The sequence below is a fragment of the Macaca thibetana genome, chromosome 10 (genome assembly GCF_024542745.1).
Source record: "Macaca thibetana thibetana isolate TM-01 chromosome 10, ASM2454274v1, whole genome shotgun sequence".
Taxonomy (NCBI): Eukaryota; Metazoa; Chordata; class Mammalia; order Primates; family Cercopithecidae; genus Macaca; species Macaca thibetana.
This window is the reverse complement of record NC_065587.1, coordinates 92156212-92174720: the sequence shown is the minus strand read 5'-3', so window position 1 is coordinate 92174720 and position 18509 is coordinate 92156212. Positions and strand designations below refer to the sequence as shown.

The 18509-nt window shown below is 43.9% G+C and overlaps 2 protein-coding genes across 4 annotated transcripts; both read right to left on the bottom strand.

The window, feature by feature from the left end:
* Positions 1-286: 286 nt before the first annotated feature.
* On the bottom strand, positions 287-4131 carry CST8 (cystatin 8). Of its 3 annotated transcripts, none has more exons than XM_050745524.1 (4): positions 3856-4131; positions 3303-3673; positions 2126-2239; positions 287-470 (listed from the first exon to the last, which is right to left on the bottom strand). In XM_050745524.1, the coding sequence occupies exons 2-4, from the start codon at positions 3531-3533 to the stop codon at positions 387-389; spliced, it is 429 nt and encodes a 142-aa protein (XP_050601481.1). In that variant the 5' UTR covers positions 3534-3673; positions 3856-4131; the 3' UTR covers positions 287-386. The 3 variants fall into 3 exon arrangements, with proteins under 3 accessions (XP_050601481.1, XP_050601480.1, XP_050601483.1); XM_050745523.1 differs by having other exon boundaries at positions 4020-4131; XM_050745526.1 differs by having other exon boundaries at positions 3303-3669; positions 4020-4131.
* Positions 4132-14870: 10739 nt separating this feature from the next.
* LOC126929305 (cystatin-12-like) lies at positions 14871-18156 on the bottom strand. The gene is made up of 3 exons (XM_050745509.1): positions 17776-18156; positions 16078-16188; positions 14871-15064 (listed from the first exon to the last, which is right to left on the bottom strand). The coding sequence occupies exons 1-3, from the start codon at positions 17968-17970 to the stop codon at positions 14978-14980; spliced, it is 393 nt and encodes a 130-aa protein (XP_050601466.1). The 5' UTR covers positions 17971-18156; the 3' UTR covers positions 14871-14977.
* Positions 18157-18509: the final 353 nt, after the last annotated feature.

The window sequence follows — 18509 nt, the reverse complement described above, 5'->3', positions numbered from 1 at the left end:
GCCTCAGGCCAAAGGAAGCATCCAGATGGAACCTGCTGAATTGGCACCCACTGAGTGCAGACCTCTGTAAGGGATTGTTACCCAAGCAAAAGGGGTTCCTCCTCTGATTTGCTGTAGGGAATGGAATCAGGCCTCACCCTATCCTTTGTACTTGGTGGTGGGTCTACCATCAAGCTGACCAAAGGGGCGTGGCTGTGTTCGGTGCCAGGAAAGAGGAGCTGGACATGCCCATCTTCTGTCCCCACATACTATGAAACTGAAAAACAAAACACCAAGCAGAGAGGCATGCATGAAGAAAGCACATTGGGAACAGCCTCCCACCTGCCATTGTTTTATTTTCATGGATCAAGTAGTCGCGGAGGTTGGACGGATACCCCAAAACACCATTAGGCATCTTCACACTTTTTCTCCATCACAGTAAATTCGCCATTCCAGGGAAGTGCTCCTACCAAAAAGCTGCAGCTTAATTTCTGAAAAAGATGACAACAACAAAAATCAGTCGAGTGGCGAAAAAAACAGAAAACCCATTGTCCTGTTGTTAGGTGTCAGTTTAGGAATGTGCTGAGAGATGGGTCGCCACCCTCAAGCGATGCTCCCAGGAATCTGCAGAGCTGGAGGCTGTAGACTTCATAGCCATCAGGAGTTTCCCAGAGGGATCTCTGTTCTATTTTAACCACAGGAAGACAAGAAATGTTAATAATCCTAACATTGTGGTACAAGTTCAGATATAAACTTGACATTATTTTAATTCTCTTTAATGCAGTGTAAATAAAACAATTCTAATTGTTAGCTAAAATATGTTATTTTATTGAATAGAGGGCAGGGGAGGGAGAGGATAAGAAAAAAATACCATATTGGGAACTCTGCTTACTACCTGGGTGATGAAATAATCTGTACATCAGACCCCTGTGACACGAATTTACTTATAACAAACCTGCATGTGTACCCTTGAATCTAAAATAAAATTTGTAAATCCCTTTTGTTCTAATAACAAGTCAAGAGCAATTTATAAAATGTTAGGGCCTAACATATCTTTTCTTCCAAAGAACTCTGCTTTTCTTTCAAAATATCATTGAAACAACAAATAAAATATCCTATGTGTATGTGACAGATAATGAATGGATGGACGGATGCGTAGATAGATGGGGAGGCAGAGAGATGGTGGTCCTGGACAAACTGCAAAGGCCATGTCAAACAGACTGAAATCACTGGGGCACTTCCAGGAGTTAAGAGGCAGACAAAGTCAGAAAGTAGAAAGTTTAGTCCCTGCTGAGTATTGAAAATCTGCAATAAAAAGTACTGGATCAAGATGACCTTATAGGCAGCAGTCATCAGGGTTTGTCAATACCGCCAAGTGATTGTGACGCCTGCTCACGTTGGAGAACCATTAATGTAAAGACAGGGGCAGTGATGCACCTGTTGGGCAAACCTGCAGAATGCTCAGGCCTTCATCAGTCTGGGACCAAGTACTGGCATATGAGCTGATCTAAGATAAAAAGATACAGGCTTGAAGCCAAAAGCCCCTGGGCCAAGTCCTCCTTTTGTTGGGAGTCTTTGGGTTTGCCCCAGCCTTCCTGGAAACCTGCGCTGACCCCAGCAAAAATCAGCTGTAAACCCAGGAGGGTGGAGCCACCATCTGGCTTAGTCATCGCTTAATCTTCAGCACCCAGAATAGACCTGGTGCAAAGCACACAGCACCTGGTGCTCAGTAAGTTTCTATGAGTGGATGAGTGAATGAATGAAGTTCCTTTTGTGTCTGCACAAGGATGAGTGACTGTGGGCCCAGCAATAGCAGGTGGCTGGTCTGGACCCAAGAAGACAGGCTTTTGGTGATTATGTGTTGTCCGGTGTGCCTGCCTCAGAAGACCAGAAGTCAATGGAGCCCTTGAGATAGCAGTGGTCTTGACAACATCCTTTCTGCAGGATGAAGGATGAGAAAGAAGCTCAGAGGGTTCCACCATATTCTGTGGCCCTGGATCCTCTGCTCTAAAAGCCACAGGGTTGGCTATCTGGGGCTAAACATTGGGAGCCACCCAGACCTCAAAGAGAAGGTCTGCATGCCTCAGCTTTCTCTCTTGGGCTCAGAGCTCCCCAGGCCATCACGGACAGGTGATTCATCACATACCTTTTTCAGCTTGGGGTTTTCTTGAATGGCACAGATTTCATTAGTGCTGAAAGGCTTTCTGCAGTCGCTGCGGGCAATTTCTACATCAATAAGGTATTCCAGACGATTTGTGACCTGTTGGTTAGCAGTTATGCAATTTTATTCAAAAAAGTTGTATTTTTTTTTAAGTTTTGGCAAAAAAAAAAAAATTACTCTCACTCTCGTCCTTTCCACTTTCCTTCCTCCCTCACCCCACGACAGAGCTTTAGCGGAAGGCTAAGGCCCACTGCCTGGAGCCCTGTTCACACCAAGACCAGTCAGCACTCCATAGCCTCCGGGAGCCGGACACTTGGGTAAAGGCTCCTCTCCAGCTTGTCACCTCCTTGAAGGCAAGGCCTTCTCATTCCATTTCCTGTCCCCAAGCCCAGGGCATGCTGCATGCTCAGTGAGGACTGAGAGGAGAAAGGCGGGCTCTCCAGAACCATCAGCTCTCCTGGGTCTGAGATGCTCAGGTTCACACAGGCCTGACCAGGGGACAGCCCCCTCAGCCACATTAGGCCCCAGTCCCCCAGATTCCAGTGAAACCTCCCACCCTCTAGGGTTTCCCCACCCAAAGCCCCTCCCACCAGCTCAGCACACAGTCCATAACGACCCATGCAGGCATGAGTTTGTCTGTCTTGTTCTCTGCTGAGTCTTTAGTGAGTAGAATAGCAGTAGGTTTATAGCAGGACATTAGTATTTGTTGAATTCATTAGTGACTGAATGCAATCAAGGCTACTTGTGATACCCACTTAAATCTGTTTGCATTTGGCATTAAAGGATTACAGCAGGAGATGAAGGAGTGTCTGCTAGTTGGGTCCGGGTTCACCTGGATCCACCCTTCTTTATCAGATCTTTTCTCATGGCTAGCGCTCTATTTGTCTCCCAACCTTAGCAAATACATGAACATTTGATTAGAAGTTTGGGGTTTAAACGAGTTAGTCTATGCAAAGGACTTAGAACAACAGCCCAAGCATTTGTGGAAGGCGCTCTGTGTGTTCACTGCCTTATTGATGCTGTGGAAATGTCTACGCTGTTAAGCATTCACATATTTAGGATTTTTGCATACGGATATTTTTCTCATATGGCCACTCTTTCAGTCTGACTTCAACTGTGCCGCCACATGAAAATGTCCACCTATATGGAGAGACACATTTACCTGCAGCTGGGCTTGCAGCGTCTTGACCACCAGGAAGGCATACTTGTCCTCGCTCTCTTCGTTGTATTCTTGCATGGCAAACCACAGACACTGCTTTACGTTGGCATTTGAGGCATTGACGGGTTTTAATTTCCTCAACACCGCCATCTCATTCTTGTTTGAGTCTTTCCTGGCCACCAGGGCCAGGGGAATGGTGAGGAGGAGCAGGGAGAGCCACCGGCACCTGGGCATGGTCCCTTGGGCAAGAGGCACAGTCAAGTCTCCTCGTCCTTTCAGGGCTGGAGCTGTGGGCAGGATGGGGTGGCCGCGGCTGCTGCTTTGGATTCAAGAATCTTCGAGCCACACACTGCCTCCTGTTAGCGTCAGCCTAGCTGTATTCAAGACAGGGCCATTAGGGTCATTCTTGGGGTTAGCCCTCTCTTTCTCCAAGGAAACCCACCCAGGAATGCCAGTTAAGGGGTCTCTCTACCAGCCTCCCCTCCTTATCCTGAGAGCAATCTGTGTTTCTAGGGAGAGCTCCTCTCCCCTTAGGCCCTGATGTGTCTATGCCTACCCCTGCGCACGTCACTCTTGTTATCTGCTTCTCAGTCCTGTGCGGTGTGATCACGAAAACTGTGGCTGCCTCAGAGGCCTTGTGGCCTCAGCCCTTGGTGGACTTTCAGCCTGCTCTGCCTGCAGCTCCCTCTTACTCCCTGTGGGGTTGGGTGACGACCTGACCTGTGGTTCTCCTGGGTCTTTGGCACTCTTAGTTCATGCCTGTGGCCCAGTCAAGGGTCTCTGTGGGTCCTGGTCTCCGGTCTCTCTTGCCCTTCTGAGTCCACGCCCTGTAGGGAAGTTACGCTTTGTGATGTAATTCAGCACCTGTGTCCTGTCCCAGTGAGGACACCTCCCACTTGCCAGCCTCAGGCCTTTGGTCTAAACAGCTCTCACAGGGTCACAGAGAGCAGGCAAATGCCTCCTGCTCTGCCCTCAGAGTCGGGCGCCTGCAATGGTTAATACTGAGTGTCAACTTGATTTGATTGAAGGACACAAAGTATTGATCCTGGGTGTGTCTGTGAGAGTGTTTCCAAAAGAGATTGACATTTGAGTCAGTGGGCTGGGAAAGGCAGACCCACCCTTAATCTGGTGGGCACAATCTAATCAGCTGCCAGCGAATATAAAGCAGGCAGAAAAACGTGAAAAGGAGAGACGACGGGCCTAGCCTCCTAGTCTACATCTATCTCCCATGCTAGATACTTCCTGCCCTCGAACATCAGACTCCAAGTTCTTCAGTTTTGGGACTCGGACTGGCTCCCCTTGCTCCTCAGTTTGGCAGACAGCCTATAGTGGGGCCTTGTGATCATGTAAGTTAATAGTTAATAAACTCCCTTATATATATATATATAATTTATATATATATTGTTTATACATATATAAAGGGGAGTTTAAGTATTAACTATATACACATATATATGCATATATATACATATATATATATGTATATCCTATTCGTTCTGTCCCTTTAAAAGAACCCTGACTAATACAGGGCCCCTCTGGCATCTTCTGCTTACCTGTGCCAATGAGTCTGGCTTCCTGAATGCCTGGCCTCTGAACTCCCTTGACTTGGGCCAACAGTACCCCCCTGCCCTGTCCTGCCAGGGTGAGAGTCACATGGCCCACTCTGATGCCCAGGTCTGGCCCTTAGTGGGAGGAGGGGGGCATGCACCTGTTAAGTTCTCAAAGCTTCTGCTTTTCTGTGAAAATCCCAAATCAGTGTCCAGAAAGTTCCTGGTGAGGCAGAGAGATGAGCATTCTTCCTAGGCTTCAAAGATCAATGGGTTCTATGAGCCAGGGCAACATACAGAAAATACATAAGGGCAGGAATCTGTCAGGCAAGTGGCAAAGCATTGCAGAGTGCAAATGCATTATGCTGTATTTAAACTTTTTCCCTATGAGTGGATTATTCAGATGTTTCTCATTTTCAGCTGTTACAAACAGTATTGCAGTGAACAATCCCTTTCCAATATCTTCATGATGTTACACAAGTACTTTTGTGTAATAAAAGACTAGATGGAAAATTGATGTAAAGCTTTAGGCAAATTTAAATTTATTATTTATTGCCAAAATGTTCATCACTTCCTAATTATGTATTCATGATTTTTGAATCCTGCTGCATGTTAAAGGTACTGATGAAGATTTAAAACACCAGGGCATACCTCACTGATAAAATCAGAATCTCTGGAACAGGGTCCAGGAAGCCAGCTGTTTTAAAAGTTCCCCAGGGGTTCCAATCTGCAGCCAAGTTTGAAAATCAGTGTAGTGGATCTGCAACTTCCTGATATTAATGTGCACATGAACCACTTGGGACTCCTGTTAAAAGGCAGGTGCTGAGTTTGTGGGTCTGAGGCAAGGCCTAGATTCTGCATTTCTAACTAGCTCCCCATGTGATCCAAATGCTGCTAATATTCAGATCCCAGTTTGATTAGAGAAGTATTGACCTGTGACAATCCCTGTTTCTTCATATCTTTGCCTTCAGTCGAGCCTTTCTTCATGGGATAGATGATTATGTTCCGTTGATTTGATTTGTACCATTTGTATTATTGGTCAGGGTTAACCATGTTTTCATAGAGACTCACTGAGTCGAGGAACACCTGATCTGGGCCCCAGGATGCATGTAGAGCAGACTTCCCCTTGGTGAGGCCAGCTGTGACACCCTGAAGTAAAGCCAAGCCTCCTGGACCAGCCAAGGGGCAGTCAGCCTGTAGACCTATGTGCCTGAAAATGAAGGCTCACTGTGGTTAGCTACAGGGTAGGGGTGGTTTGTTATGCAGCACTTCTGGGCCAATAGCTGACTGATACACACACATTCACTGAAGCAAAGCAGTATTTCTAGGCTTTAGACTTTGGAGAAGTATGTGGTGGTGGTTGATAAGTAGGTAAAAGATCCAAATCATATACCCCTAACACTTTCATGCCCCTCTGGCTTTCACAAGAATGCACACTCACATGCACACACACACCATCATGTTGATATTACTTAGAAATTTTTGATCTGGGCTTTCTCTGAACATATTCAGAGAGCTGCTCCTGTTACTTTGCATACTTTTAAAGGAGGGGTAAATCCTCACTGCTGCATGCTATCAGTTTTGAGGCTGTTTCTTATGTAGCATAGCTTATTGATACCAAATCTTTATACCTGAGGTCTTCTGTCTTCCTTTAATTTTAGAAAATGTATCTCTATAATTTCTTCAAATATTTCCATCTTTTTATTTTTCTTTCATTTTGAGATTTCTATGGTCTTTTGGGGAGCAGTAGTTGCAGGGTTTTTGTTTGTTTCCAGCTTTATTGAAGTATAATTAACAAATAAAAACTTGTTTACAGGGTGCACATGTGATGCTTAAATAGATAGCAAAATGATTACCACAATCAAGCTAATTAACATATTCATCCCCTCATATAGTTACTTTTTTTTTTTTTATGGTGAGAACACCTGCGATCTACTCCCTCGGCGAACTTCAAGTATACAATATATTATTATTAACTATAGTCACCATGCTGCACATGAGGTCTCCAGAACTCATTCCTCTTACAGTTGAATGTTTGTACCACTTGACCAATATCTCCCTCTCTCCTCACCCCTAAACCCTTGGTAATCACCATTCTGTTCTCTTTCTATGAGTTCGACTTTTCATTAGAGTCCACATATGAGGGAGATCATGCAGTACTTGTCTTTCTGCATCTCGCTTATTTCACCTAGGATAGTGTCCTCGAGGTTTAAACATGCCACTGCAAAAGGCAGAAAACCCCATAGCCTTGGCCCAAAAGCTCCTTCAGCTGATAAACAACTACAGCAAAGTTTCAGGACACAAAATCAACTTACAAAAATCACTGGCATTCCTACACAACAACAACAGCCAAACCAAGAGTCAAATCAGAAAGGCAATCCCATTCACAATTGCCACAAAAAGAATAAAATACTTAGGAATACAGCTAGCCAGAAAGGTGAAAGATCTTTACAATAAGAATTACAAAACGCTGCTCAAAGAAATCGGAGATGACATAACCATATGGAAAAATATTCCACGCTCATGGATAGGAAGAATTAATATCGTTCAAATGGTCATACTGCCCAAAGCACTTTATAGATCCAGGGTTATTCCTCTCAAATTACCAATGCCATTCTTCACAGAATTAGAAAAACAATTTTAAAACTTATATGAAACCAAAATTCAGCTCAAATAGTCAAGGCAATGCTAAGTGGGAAGAACAAACCTGGAGGAATTAAGTTACCTGACTTCAAAGCATATTACAAGGCTACAGTAATTAAAACAGCATGTTACTGGTACAAAAACAGGCACATAGACCAATTGAGAAGAATAGAGAGCCCAGAAATAAAGCCATACACCTACCACCATCTGATCTTTGATAAAGTTGACAAAAACAAGCAATGGAGGAAGAACTTCCTGTTCAATAAATGGTGCTATAACTGGCTAGCTATATGCAGAAAATTGAAGCTGTACTACTTCCTTCCACCATTTACACAAATGAATTCAAGATTCATTAAGGACTTAAGTGTAAAACCTACAACTATAGAAACCCTGGAAGACAACCTAGAAAATACCATCTGGACATAGGCTTTGACAAAGATTTCATGGTGAAGATGCCAAAAGCAATTGCAACAAGCCAGAAATTGACAAATTGTACTGATTAAACTAAAAAGCTTCTGCACAGTAAAAATAAACTATCAACAGAGTAAACAGACAACCTACAGAATGGGAGAAAATATACGCAAACTATGTATCTGACAAAGGTCTAATATCCAAAATCTATAAAGAGCTTTGTTTAAATTTACAAGAGGAAAACAAATGACCCCATTAAAAAAGTGGGCAAAGGACATGAACAGACACTTTTCAAAAGATGGCATACATGTGACCAACAAGCATATGAAAAAAAGGTCAATATCACTGATCACTAGAGAAATGCAAATCAAAACTACAATGAGACACCATCTCACACCAGTTAGAATGGCTACTCCTAAAAAGTCAAGAAATAACCAATGCAGGCGAAGTTGTGGAGAAAAGGGAACATTTATACAGGGTTGGTGGGAGTGTAAATTAGTTCAACCATGGTGGAAAGCATATGACGATTACTCAAGGAGCTAAAAGTAGAACTACCATTTGACTCAGCTACCCCATTACTGGGTATATACTCAAAGTAATATAAATAATTTTATCATAAAGACACATGCATGCAAATGTTCATTGCAGCACTCTTCACAATGGTAAAAACATGGTCTCAACCTAAATGCCTATCAATGGCAGATTAGATAAAGAAAATGTGGTACATATACACCATGGAATACTATGCAGCCATAAAAAAATACAAAACAAGATTATGCAAGATTATGTCTTTCATGGGAACATGGATGGAACTGAAGGCTATTATTCTTAGCAAACAAACATAGAAACAGAAAACCAAATACTGCATGTTCCCACTTATAAGTGGAAGCTAAATGATAAGAACTTACGGAGACAAAGAAGGGAACAACAGACACTGGGGCCTACTTGAGGGTAGAGGGTGAGAGGAAGGAGAGAACCAGAAAAGATAACTATTGGGCACTGGGCTTAATGTATGGGTGATTAAATAATCTGTACAACAAACTCCCGTGACACAAGTTTACCTATGTAACAAACTTTCACATGTACTCCCCAAAATAAAATGAAGTTTAAAAAATTAAAAATAAAAAAGAGTAACTTTAAAAAATGCTTTTAATAAAGCAATTTTGACAGTCTTCAAAAATTGGAACCCACTTGCATTCATTTCCTGTGTCTGCTGTAACAACTTACCGCAAATCTGGTGGCTTCAAAGAGCAACTGTGTGATCTCACAGTTCTGCAGGTCAGAAGTCCAAACTGGCTTTCACTGGGCTAAAATCAAGGTATGGGCAGGGCTGTATTTCTTTTGGAAGCTCTAAAGGAAAGTGCATTTCCTTGCCCCTCCAGTTCTGGAGACTGACTACATTTCTCAGCTCATGGTCTCTGATGGTTAACATTATGTGCCAATTTGACTGGGCTGAGGAATGTCCAGATAGCTGGTAAAACATTATTTCTGTGAGGGTATGTCTATAAGGACATTTCTGCAAGACATTAGCATTTGAATAGGTGACAGAGCAAAAAAAGATCTGCCCTCACCAGTGTGGATGGGCATCTTTCAATCTATGAAGAGCCAGAATAAACCAGAAAGGTGAAGGAAAGGCAAACACATTCTCCCTGTTTGGGCTGGAACATCATCTTCTCTTGTCAAATATCAGAGCTCTTGGTTCTTAGGCCTTCAGGCTAAGACACCACCATCAACTTCTGTAGTGTCTCTAGCAGTGATTTCAGAAAGAAGGTTTTCGGACTCGGTCTGAATTACACCACCAGCATTTCTGCTTCACCAGCTTGCAGGTGGTTGGTCATGGAATTTCTCAGCCTCCATAATTGTGTGAGCCAGTGCCTGTAATAAATATATAAATATGCTATTGATTCTCTTTCTCTGGAGAACCTGGACTAACACAGCCCCTTCCTCTATATTCAAAGCCAGGTGTGGAGTATATTCAAACCTCTCTCGCTTGCTCTCTCTCTCTCACTCTCTGCTGCTTCTGCCGTCACATCTCTATCTCTGACTCTGATTCTGACCCTCCTGCTTCCCTCTTATAAGGACCTGTGTGTTACATTGGAACTGCCCAGATAATCCAGGATAATCTCCCCATTCCAAGATCCTCAATCACACTTACAAGCTCTACATGCAAAATATATTCACCCCTCCTCAACATTCGAATAGTCTCAACCCTTCATACCACCATACCAGGAGATTTGGGATGGGCCATGTAATTCCCTGAAAATAGACTTTTGACCCCACTGGTTGTCATCAACTCCTGTTACTGAAAGGAATCTTGCACTGTCCTGTTCTTTCCTGGGGCCCTGGTACCTGCAGTCTTAGAATTTGCTGCCAGTTTCGACGGTGAAAAATTGCTTCAAAGCAAGAGCCAATCTGTAGCCTCTAGTCACTCAGGAGTCTCACATAGATTTTGTTTTGTTATTCTTTGATGGTCACTAGAATTTGTTTCCTTCTCGTTTCTGTAGTCTCTCTAGCATTGATTTCTGAAAGAAGCCAGCAGCCTGTGCTAGTTCACCATCTTGACAGAAACTGGAGGCCATAGGGGAAATGAGCATGAAAATGGTCCTGAAGCTAAGTGAGCAGTAACCACAGGAACAGAAACAGAGTCGAAGAAGCAGAAGGAACTTCAGCTTATCCATCCAAAGGCACATCAGTAGGAGGGTGTACAAACACAAAATGAGAAAATACAGTAAACAGAAAGGCTTGAAAATAACAGAGAAGATATCTAGTATAACAGTAATAAAAATACCTCAGTAAATAAAATATTGAGACTCACAGATTGGATTTTTGAAAAAGACCCACAGCATAGTGTCTATAAAAGACTATCAAAACAAAAGATGCCCAAAATGTTTTTTCAAAAAAAGTTGGAAAAATGTTTGGACAAATTTGAACCAAAAAAAAATTAGTCTATCAATCTTAATCTATGGCAAAACGGAACTGAAAGCAAAAAATAAAGTGATAAGAAACGGTGGTAGATAGAAATCTTAAAAAAAAAAAAAAAAAAAAAAAAAAAAACCAAGATATCCCCTCAGGGATACACTCTCTGTATCATCTCCTCCCCTTGATTGTGGGTGGGACATAGAAATATAACGGAATGTCATTGCTGGGATTAAGTCAGGTTATAGGGCACAGGTGACACTATTTCGTAGATGTAATTCAAGTCTCCAATCCGTTGCTCTGAGAAAATATAAAGGCATATTTCCCTGCATGGACCTTACCTAACCAGTGAGTCCTTAAAGGAGAATCTAGAGAAGAGTTCTACTTTCAGGATGACAGAGTGGGGAACTCCATGGACCCATTCACCCAAGAAAATGCAGGAAACCCAGACTATAAAAAACAATCTTGAAAAAGAACAAAGTTGGAAGACTCATACTTTCCAGTCTCAAAACTTACTATAAAGCTACAGTCATCAAAATGGTATGGTACCAACATAAGGTTATATAGAGAGATCAATGGAATAGAATTGAGAATCCTAAAGTAAACTCATATGAGCTTGGAGGAGGACCCCAAGCCTCAGACGAGTCCACAGTCTTGACTGACGACTTGATTTCAGCATTATGAGACTCTGATCACAGGACCCAGATAAGTCTGACCCACAGAAACTGAGAAACTCAAATAATAAATAGATGTTTTAATCTTCTAATGTTGTGGATATTTGTTATATAGCATAGAAAACTAATACAGGAACAAAAATAAAGGAAAAAATAGGACAAGAAAATACAGTCATCAAAACATTTATATATCATCATTGCAGTCTAACAAATATCTAGCAAAAAATAAGAGAACTGCAGGAAAAAAAAGATAAGTGACCAACATTTTATTTGATAGTTCTGAAGCCAAAAATTTTTAAGTCAAGAAGACAAAAAATAAGCAGAGAGGAAAAGACTTCAAGAGTACTCTAAAAATGTTTAGTATAAAATGCCACACCCCACATTAAAAATTATAAAATTAAGGACTTTTGATCCACAGAAGACATAAAAGTCAATAGATAAATGACAGTGTAGGCAAAGACATTGACCATGTCTGAATTAATACGTAGAACAGAAAATCAGTGTGAAGATAAACCTCATAGCCAATAGAACTTCCTGTGTTTCTCAAAATCTGTTTTGAAAGACCAGCCTTTTTTGACATTTCCAATCAATTACAGACTGTATTTTTAAAATATAGAAAATATAAAATATATTTTATATTTTAAAATAAATTTTAAAATATAGAACTAATTTGAGGTTATGTATGATTTAGACGGCATTTTAGATTTTTCTAGCAATGCACAGGATGTAAGCCTGGGACATGTCTGTGTAAAATATAGACCATTGCAGAGATAATGGGTATCATCATTTAAAAAGCAGCAGAACTCTTCAAGTGGGGTGCTGCCAGGAGGCTGGAAGAGGAATGGGAGGAGGCCATTCAGGGTCTGTGGAGCTCAGAGAGCAGATGGGGCAAAAGATGAGTATGGCATGGCTGGAGACCAGACAAGGGGTTCTTCGTGACAGATAGATTTGTTGCTTTGATCTGCTGATTGCATTCCTGTGCTAACAGGAGAAAGGAAATAAATAATAGCAGATTTGTAGTGGGTGATTTTGTTTTGAAAAAAAAAAACATTTGGGAAACATCAGAAAAAGGAGATAAGTGGCAGTTGCAAGTGTTCCTAAGCCTTTGATTTGTTCTTTACTGAATGCCTGTGGATCCGTGTGGTTGGAAACTCAAGAGTTAGAAGGGCAGTTGGTGATATGGGTAGTGGACTCGTTTGGCCCTGAGTTCAATTTCAGAAAATCCCAGTAATTAACCACAAGAGTAGCTCAGTGCCCTAATATGAAGATGGGGAGGGGGCTGTGGTGAGGGTTAAAGGAGATGATTTCAGTGACACATATTTTACAGTGTCAGGTGTGTGGGGACATAGCTCTCCTGTGTTTCTCTTCAGACTCCCTCACTCCAATGCTGAGGTTTCAATTAAGTCCTAATTTTAGGAGGGGTCTCAGCAAACGCATTCCAAAGAGCCCTGCTGCTTCAAAACATGCCACCCGATAAGATGTAGAAAACATTCGGGGTTTGACAGAGATCTAGAATTTAGAAATATATGTCAATTTTGTGTACTATAACTTTCAAATAAATTTTTACTTCCTACTTATTCAGGCCACTTAATGACTGAGCCAAATCCAGAGAGATTTCTCCAGGACACAAGACAGACTCGTGGATTCTTCTGGCTGATCTTGGATATTGACACATTATTCAAAACTCTACTAATTTGAGGTCATGATATAACTAACAAGAGTGGCAGGCACAAAATTTACTAACCCTATCAAAGCTGCTTACGTAGCTCATGACTACTGGACACCATCAACTCAGTGAAATCTGCAATGGGGCCATGTTTTTAATTTCTGTGAGAGCCGGAACTAAAGAATACAGGCCATGGACAAAATACTAAACTGCAGTAAACACAATTTCTAAAATGTTGGAGTACCTTAAAGAACCACTTCACAGCCATGGCCCCAAGCACTGAACACCTGAGGACTTCATGTATTTCCGATTTAGGCCCAAATTTTCTGTTGCTCTACAAATAGAGGTGATGCTTGATCCCTAAGAGAAATATAAAATGAAACCAGTGGGATTTTGTGTGGCTCAAGGTAGAAAACAACTGGCATATTGTGAAAAAGAGCAGGATGCCAGGCCTTCCTTGTGAACTTGGAATTGAAGGTAAAGGTGCATCCATCAGTGAGCAATGCTGACCAGAGCTCAGGGAGGGTGTGGTTGTGCTTGTCCGGAACAGTAGGCCTGGGGTCCATAAACAAGGGCTCCACCCCTCCCCACCTGAGTGCTCTCAAAGCCAAGGGCCAGCAACAGATTGGTTTTGCTAACCACGCAGACACACCTTTGGTAATATAAATATGCCCTATCAAATTGTGGAAGCATGTTGCCCACAAATCCTGCACAGAAATTGGCTGAAGGACCAAAGCTGCCCCATCTTTTTGCCATGACAGATGGAGCTACCCAAAGCTGTTTCTGAAAATTCTGTCCCATAAGCCCTTATGGCAAATTCATGCAAATGAGCCAGCCAGGAAAAAGGCAGACTTCTTACCAAGAAATATTCATTCAAATCACCCCCTAAACCAAGGATGGAGGAGTAAAGACTCCCTAGCCCTTCTGTTCGGAAAGACTCCTCCAGAAACTGTTGCACTGTCTCTTTGTCCAACGCAGGTCCGCCCACCACACGATCCCCTCATCTCTCTGCCCCTCCAAGGTTGATCCCCCACCAAGACCCCAGCAGAGAGGCGTGCTCATCAGGATGGGTGTCTGTCACCACAGTGCTTCTCCCAGGGGCAGTGAGGGATGCTGACAGCTATGAAGCCCTGGCTGGGTCCTAGATGGGTAACACAGGTATCAGGATCAGGTGGGGGCATGCAGACTGGAGCTGCCATCTTCTGAGCCCTGGAGAAGACATCGTTGTGATTCATGCAGCCCTCGGTGTCTGCAGAGGGCAGAGCCTCCTGTCAGCTTCAGTGACCTCCTCTGACCCCTGGGTCTGGGCCCGACCCCCCTGCTGAAGGGCCACACACTGTGAGCCTGTCCTTGAGATGGAAACAGAGGGGACACATGTGGCTAACAAAATGTTCTGCATTCTTTTGAGTAGATAGATGAGAGCATAGAGAAACTGGAGAAGGAAGAAAGGAAGGAAGGAAGGAAGGAAGAGAGGGAGGGAGGGAGGGAGGAAGGGAGGGAGGGAGGGAATAGAAGAATTAATGGGTGGACGAATGAGCACACAAACCAACTGGTGGGAACCTTACAGTAACTGCCTCAAATCAACCAGGGAGTTTGATTTATTTAACACTCTACACCTGCAACCAAAGTAATAATGATGATAATAAATTCGCCATTGCTTATCAATGGCTTATAAACAATATAGGAGAGAGAAAACTGCTCAGGGACTCAGAAAGTGCTTTGAAATGCCTTTAATTCTGCCAGGCTGCACAGATCTAGGACTACAGACTGTCACACTCTGGAGGAAGAGGGGACTTCTGCTGCAAAAAACCATGGGCTCTGTCACCACCTTCTCTCCACACAGGTGCTGTTCAGGAGGGTGAACTGGGAAAACCAAGATCGAACATCTACTATAAAAGTGCAGCGCACCTGAAAAAAAAATTGTAAGACTCAAATTAGAAAATGTAAGCATTGAGAGCATCTAGCATGCAATAGGGTGTTAAGATGTATTAAACAATACAAAAATAAATCAATAAAAAGCAAAAACAGTCACCCAGGAACAGGGCTTGAAATGCCTAAGGCTCCACCAGGACAACGGGCACAGGTGGTTTAATCCTCCCACCTGAGCCTGAGGATTTCCGAAGGCATGCCTGGTTGAGTCATCATCTGACCCCTGAAACATCCTGTCCACTCACAGCCTCCAAAGAGCGTATGAGGGTGGATAAGCTGCCCCCACCCTGTGTGTTCTGGGGGAAACCATGGGCCTACTAAAGGGATGGCCCTGCCAGTCACCCACCAACTGAACAGCAGCTGCGAACCTACCCCAAAGGGAGGCTGCCCATGAGGCTGGGGGTTGGAGGGTGAGATCAGCCCCACTGATCCTGTAACTCTGATTCAGGGCATCCTCAAGCTCCAGGATCCCATCGATCACGTGTGGGTCATGGAAGGATGGTGTCAGAACTCAGACTGACCAGGACACATCCTTACCAAGCAGGAACTAAAGGGACAGGTTGGGTGACGAGAGAAACTAGACAATCCTCCAGTCCCCAAGAACATGAACAAAAGAAGAGTGAGGGCCACAGGGAGAACACTGTCGGCCTGGATCTTGAGGGTCTCAGGAAGGTACAGGGCTGGGACCCAAAGTGAGGGCTCCATCCAGAGACGTAGGCCTTGCGGAATCTGCAGGTACCTGTGTCCGGCCAGCTGGGCTGTGGGCTGAGGGCTCTCCCTGACATTGAGGGCCAAGCTCTGTCTGTCAAATAAATGCCTGCCTTCTGCCTTCACTAAGGGAGCCCTGACACCAGGTGGGAGAGGGCCAGGGACCCTCATTCTGCCCTAGGATCACCTCAGATGCCTTTCCTAAGCCTCCCCGCAAAGGCCTGCCTTGACATTATTTTTCATTCCTGAGAGATTCATGATTTGGGTTCATTTTATTCTCAAACCATTTTCTCTTCTGTGCCTTCTTGCAATGGGCAATTGTCAATGTCTTCATCATGTTTCTTACAAACTGTACGCCCCATCTCCAAGTCCATTAAATATATCAACGTCCATCTCTGTCAAGAAGAAATTGGAATGAGAAAAACAAAGAGAATCAAATAGAAAAGTTGCCAGAAGAGGTGAATGTTAATATTCATGCAAATAAAGATATACATATCCTGTGCAATCTTTCTTCTCTTATTTTTTATTTCAAGTTTCTTGTTTCAAATTTTTCTCTTAATTCTCCATTTTTTTTTTTTTTTTTTTTTACAAAAACAGATATTCATTCACTATACCTAAAGCATGCACTAGAGTCTTTCCTGTAGAACTCTTCTTGATGTCTAATACCTAGCAGTCATATTGACAGGACAATGAATACACAGGGTGTGGACCATCACATGATTGAATCCTACACAGCAGTACAAGCAGTGTAAACAGAATGGCACTATCCCTTGGGAGATAGATCTAGATGGTAACCTGGGGTGGGGAGTCCTGGGGGCTGCAGTATTGTGTCCTTTATGTGAGTGAAGACCGCACAAAAGTACTTGAGAATATTAATTGAAATAAATATTAAGGTTGTTTTTCAGTATGTTTATTAGGGTGCTATAAAAAGTTATTAAAAGTTATAGTCATTTCTGTAAACAGAGGTTCATAAAACTCGGGAAGCACCCAGAGAGAGAGAAATCAAATCCAACCAGGAAATCTTCCCAGGCTGGAGCTCACATCTCTCCTGAAAGTTGTCTAAAAAGTAGACATCTCTTGGGGATAGCAATCCATGCAGGTGACAATGATATCCACTCATGCCCCTACACACTCACACACTCATGCTCCAACACATCAACACACTCACACACACTCATGCCCCAACACACATGACCTGCACACTCACACACTCATGCTCCAACACATCAACACACACACACTCATGCCCTAACATACACCAACTCACTCCCAGTCATGCCCCAACACACACTCATGCCCCAACACACACCAACAACACACACACTCATGTCCCAACACTCAACACACATGCACTCCTGCCCCAACACACACACACTCATGCCCCAACACACACCAACACACTCACACACACTCCTGCCCCAACACACACACACTCATGCCCCAACACACACCAACACACTCACACACCCTCCTGCCCCAACACACACGCACTCATGCCCCAACGCACACCAACACACACACTCATGCCCCAAAACCCAACACACACACACTCATGCCTCAACACACACCAACACAGATACCCACGCTCTGACACTAACACGCTCACATGCTCATGCCCAACAAACACCAACTGCACAGTCACACACACACTCATGTCCCAATATACCAACACAAACACACTCTCATGCCCCAACACACCAACTACACACTCACATCTATGCCCTGACACACACCAACACACACACTCATGCCCAACACAAGCCAACACACGCTTGCACCCATGCCCTGTTTGCAGGGGCTACCCTCATTAAGGAAGTAAAATAGAAAGCTGGAGCTCTCCTAATGATACCTTGTATTTAAATTATATGCATATTTTCTGAATTTGGAATGCCATTGCTCTTTCCTGCAGACCAAGGATCCACCCAGCCCTGGCCTGGCGCCGGGGAATTCACGGTTCATGGGGAGAGACAGCAGCTGCTCACCTTGTGCTGGCTCCGGCGTACCTGCAGAAACTTGTAGGCAAACTCGTCTTCCTGGTCCTCATTGAACTGAAACACAGCATACTCCACAGCACTGGCGAAATCCTTCGAGTTCTTATCAATGTCTACAAATTTGCAGCTGCAGACATGGGTTCTCAGCACGATGAGCCCCACAAGCAGGGGCACCTTCCACTGCATAGCTGTCTCCGGAGTTGGCACTGGAGGCCAACTCAGTGGAGGAGGAGGTGGCCACCACCGCTGGTGACACCTTTCCCAGCTCTGACCCCACGTAGCACTGCCTAACAGAGGCGCTGAGCTGCTGAGCCTCCCTTTGACTAGTACTTCTGTCCAGTGCCTCTTTCCACTCCCCCACAGCGTTCTTCCCACTATCTCCAAACTGAAGGCCAGCAGAAGGTCACATAGCCTTGGACCCACAGGCATGTATGCTACACACAAGCCTGCACATTTTCAGGGCTGCCTCTTCTGGCCCTGGTCCAGCCCTGATAAGACTGGGGAGGAGCTCTCAAGCCCACCTGCCTTGCCTTCACGGGGCTGCATCCCAGGACTGGCAGAGTGATGGGAACGCTTAGGAATAATAATGGGCACTGAGTCCTGAGCAGTTAAGGGAAGAGCCATGTCTGCCTGTGACCCTGGCTGCAGTCCATGACCTCAGGGAGCCTCGGGAGGGTACAGGGGGGAGGGGCCAGCTTTGGGGGCCGGGATCATCCTCTCCACCC

Coding starts and splice junctions, on each gene's coding strand:
- CST8 (XM_050745524.1), bottom strand. CDS start 3,533: ATGCCCAGGTGCCGGTGGCTCTCCCTGCTCCTCCTCACCATTCCCCTG. Junction 2,240..3,302: donor CGCTGCAAGCCCAGCTGCAG/GTAAATGTGTCT, acceptor GCTAACCAACAG/GTCACAAATCGTCTGGAATA. Junction 471..2,125: donor AAAACCCCAAGCTGAAAAAG/GTATGTGATGAA, acceptor CATCTTTTTCAG/AAATTAAGCTGCAGCTTTTT.
- LOC126929305 (XM_050745509.1), bottom strand. CDS start 17,970: ATGCAGTGGAAGGTGCCCCTGCTTGTGGGGCTCATCGTGCTGAGAACC. Junction 16,189..17,775: donor TACGCCGGAGCCAGCACAAG/GTGAGCAGCTGC, acceptor TCTTCTTGACAG/AGATGGACGTTGATATATTT. Junction 15,065..16,077: donor AAGGCACAGAAGAGAAAATG/GTTTGAGAATAA, acceptor TTTTTTTTTCAG/GTGCGCTGCACTTTTATAGT.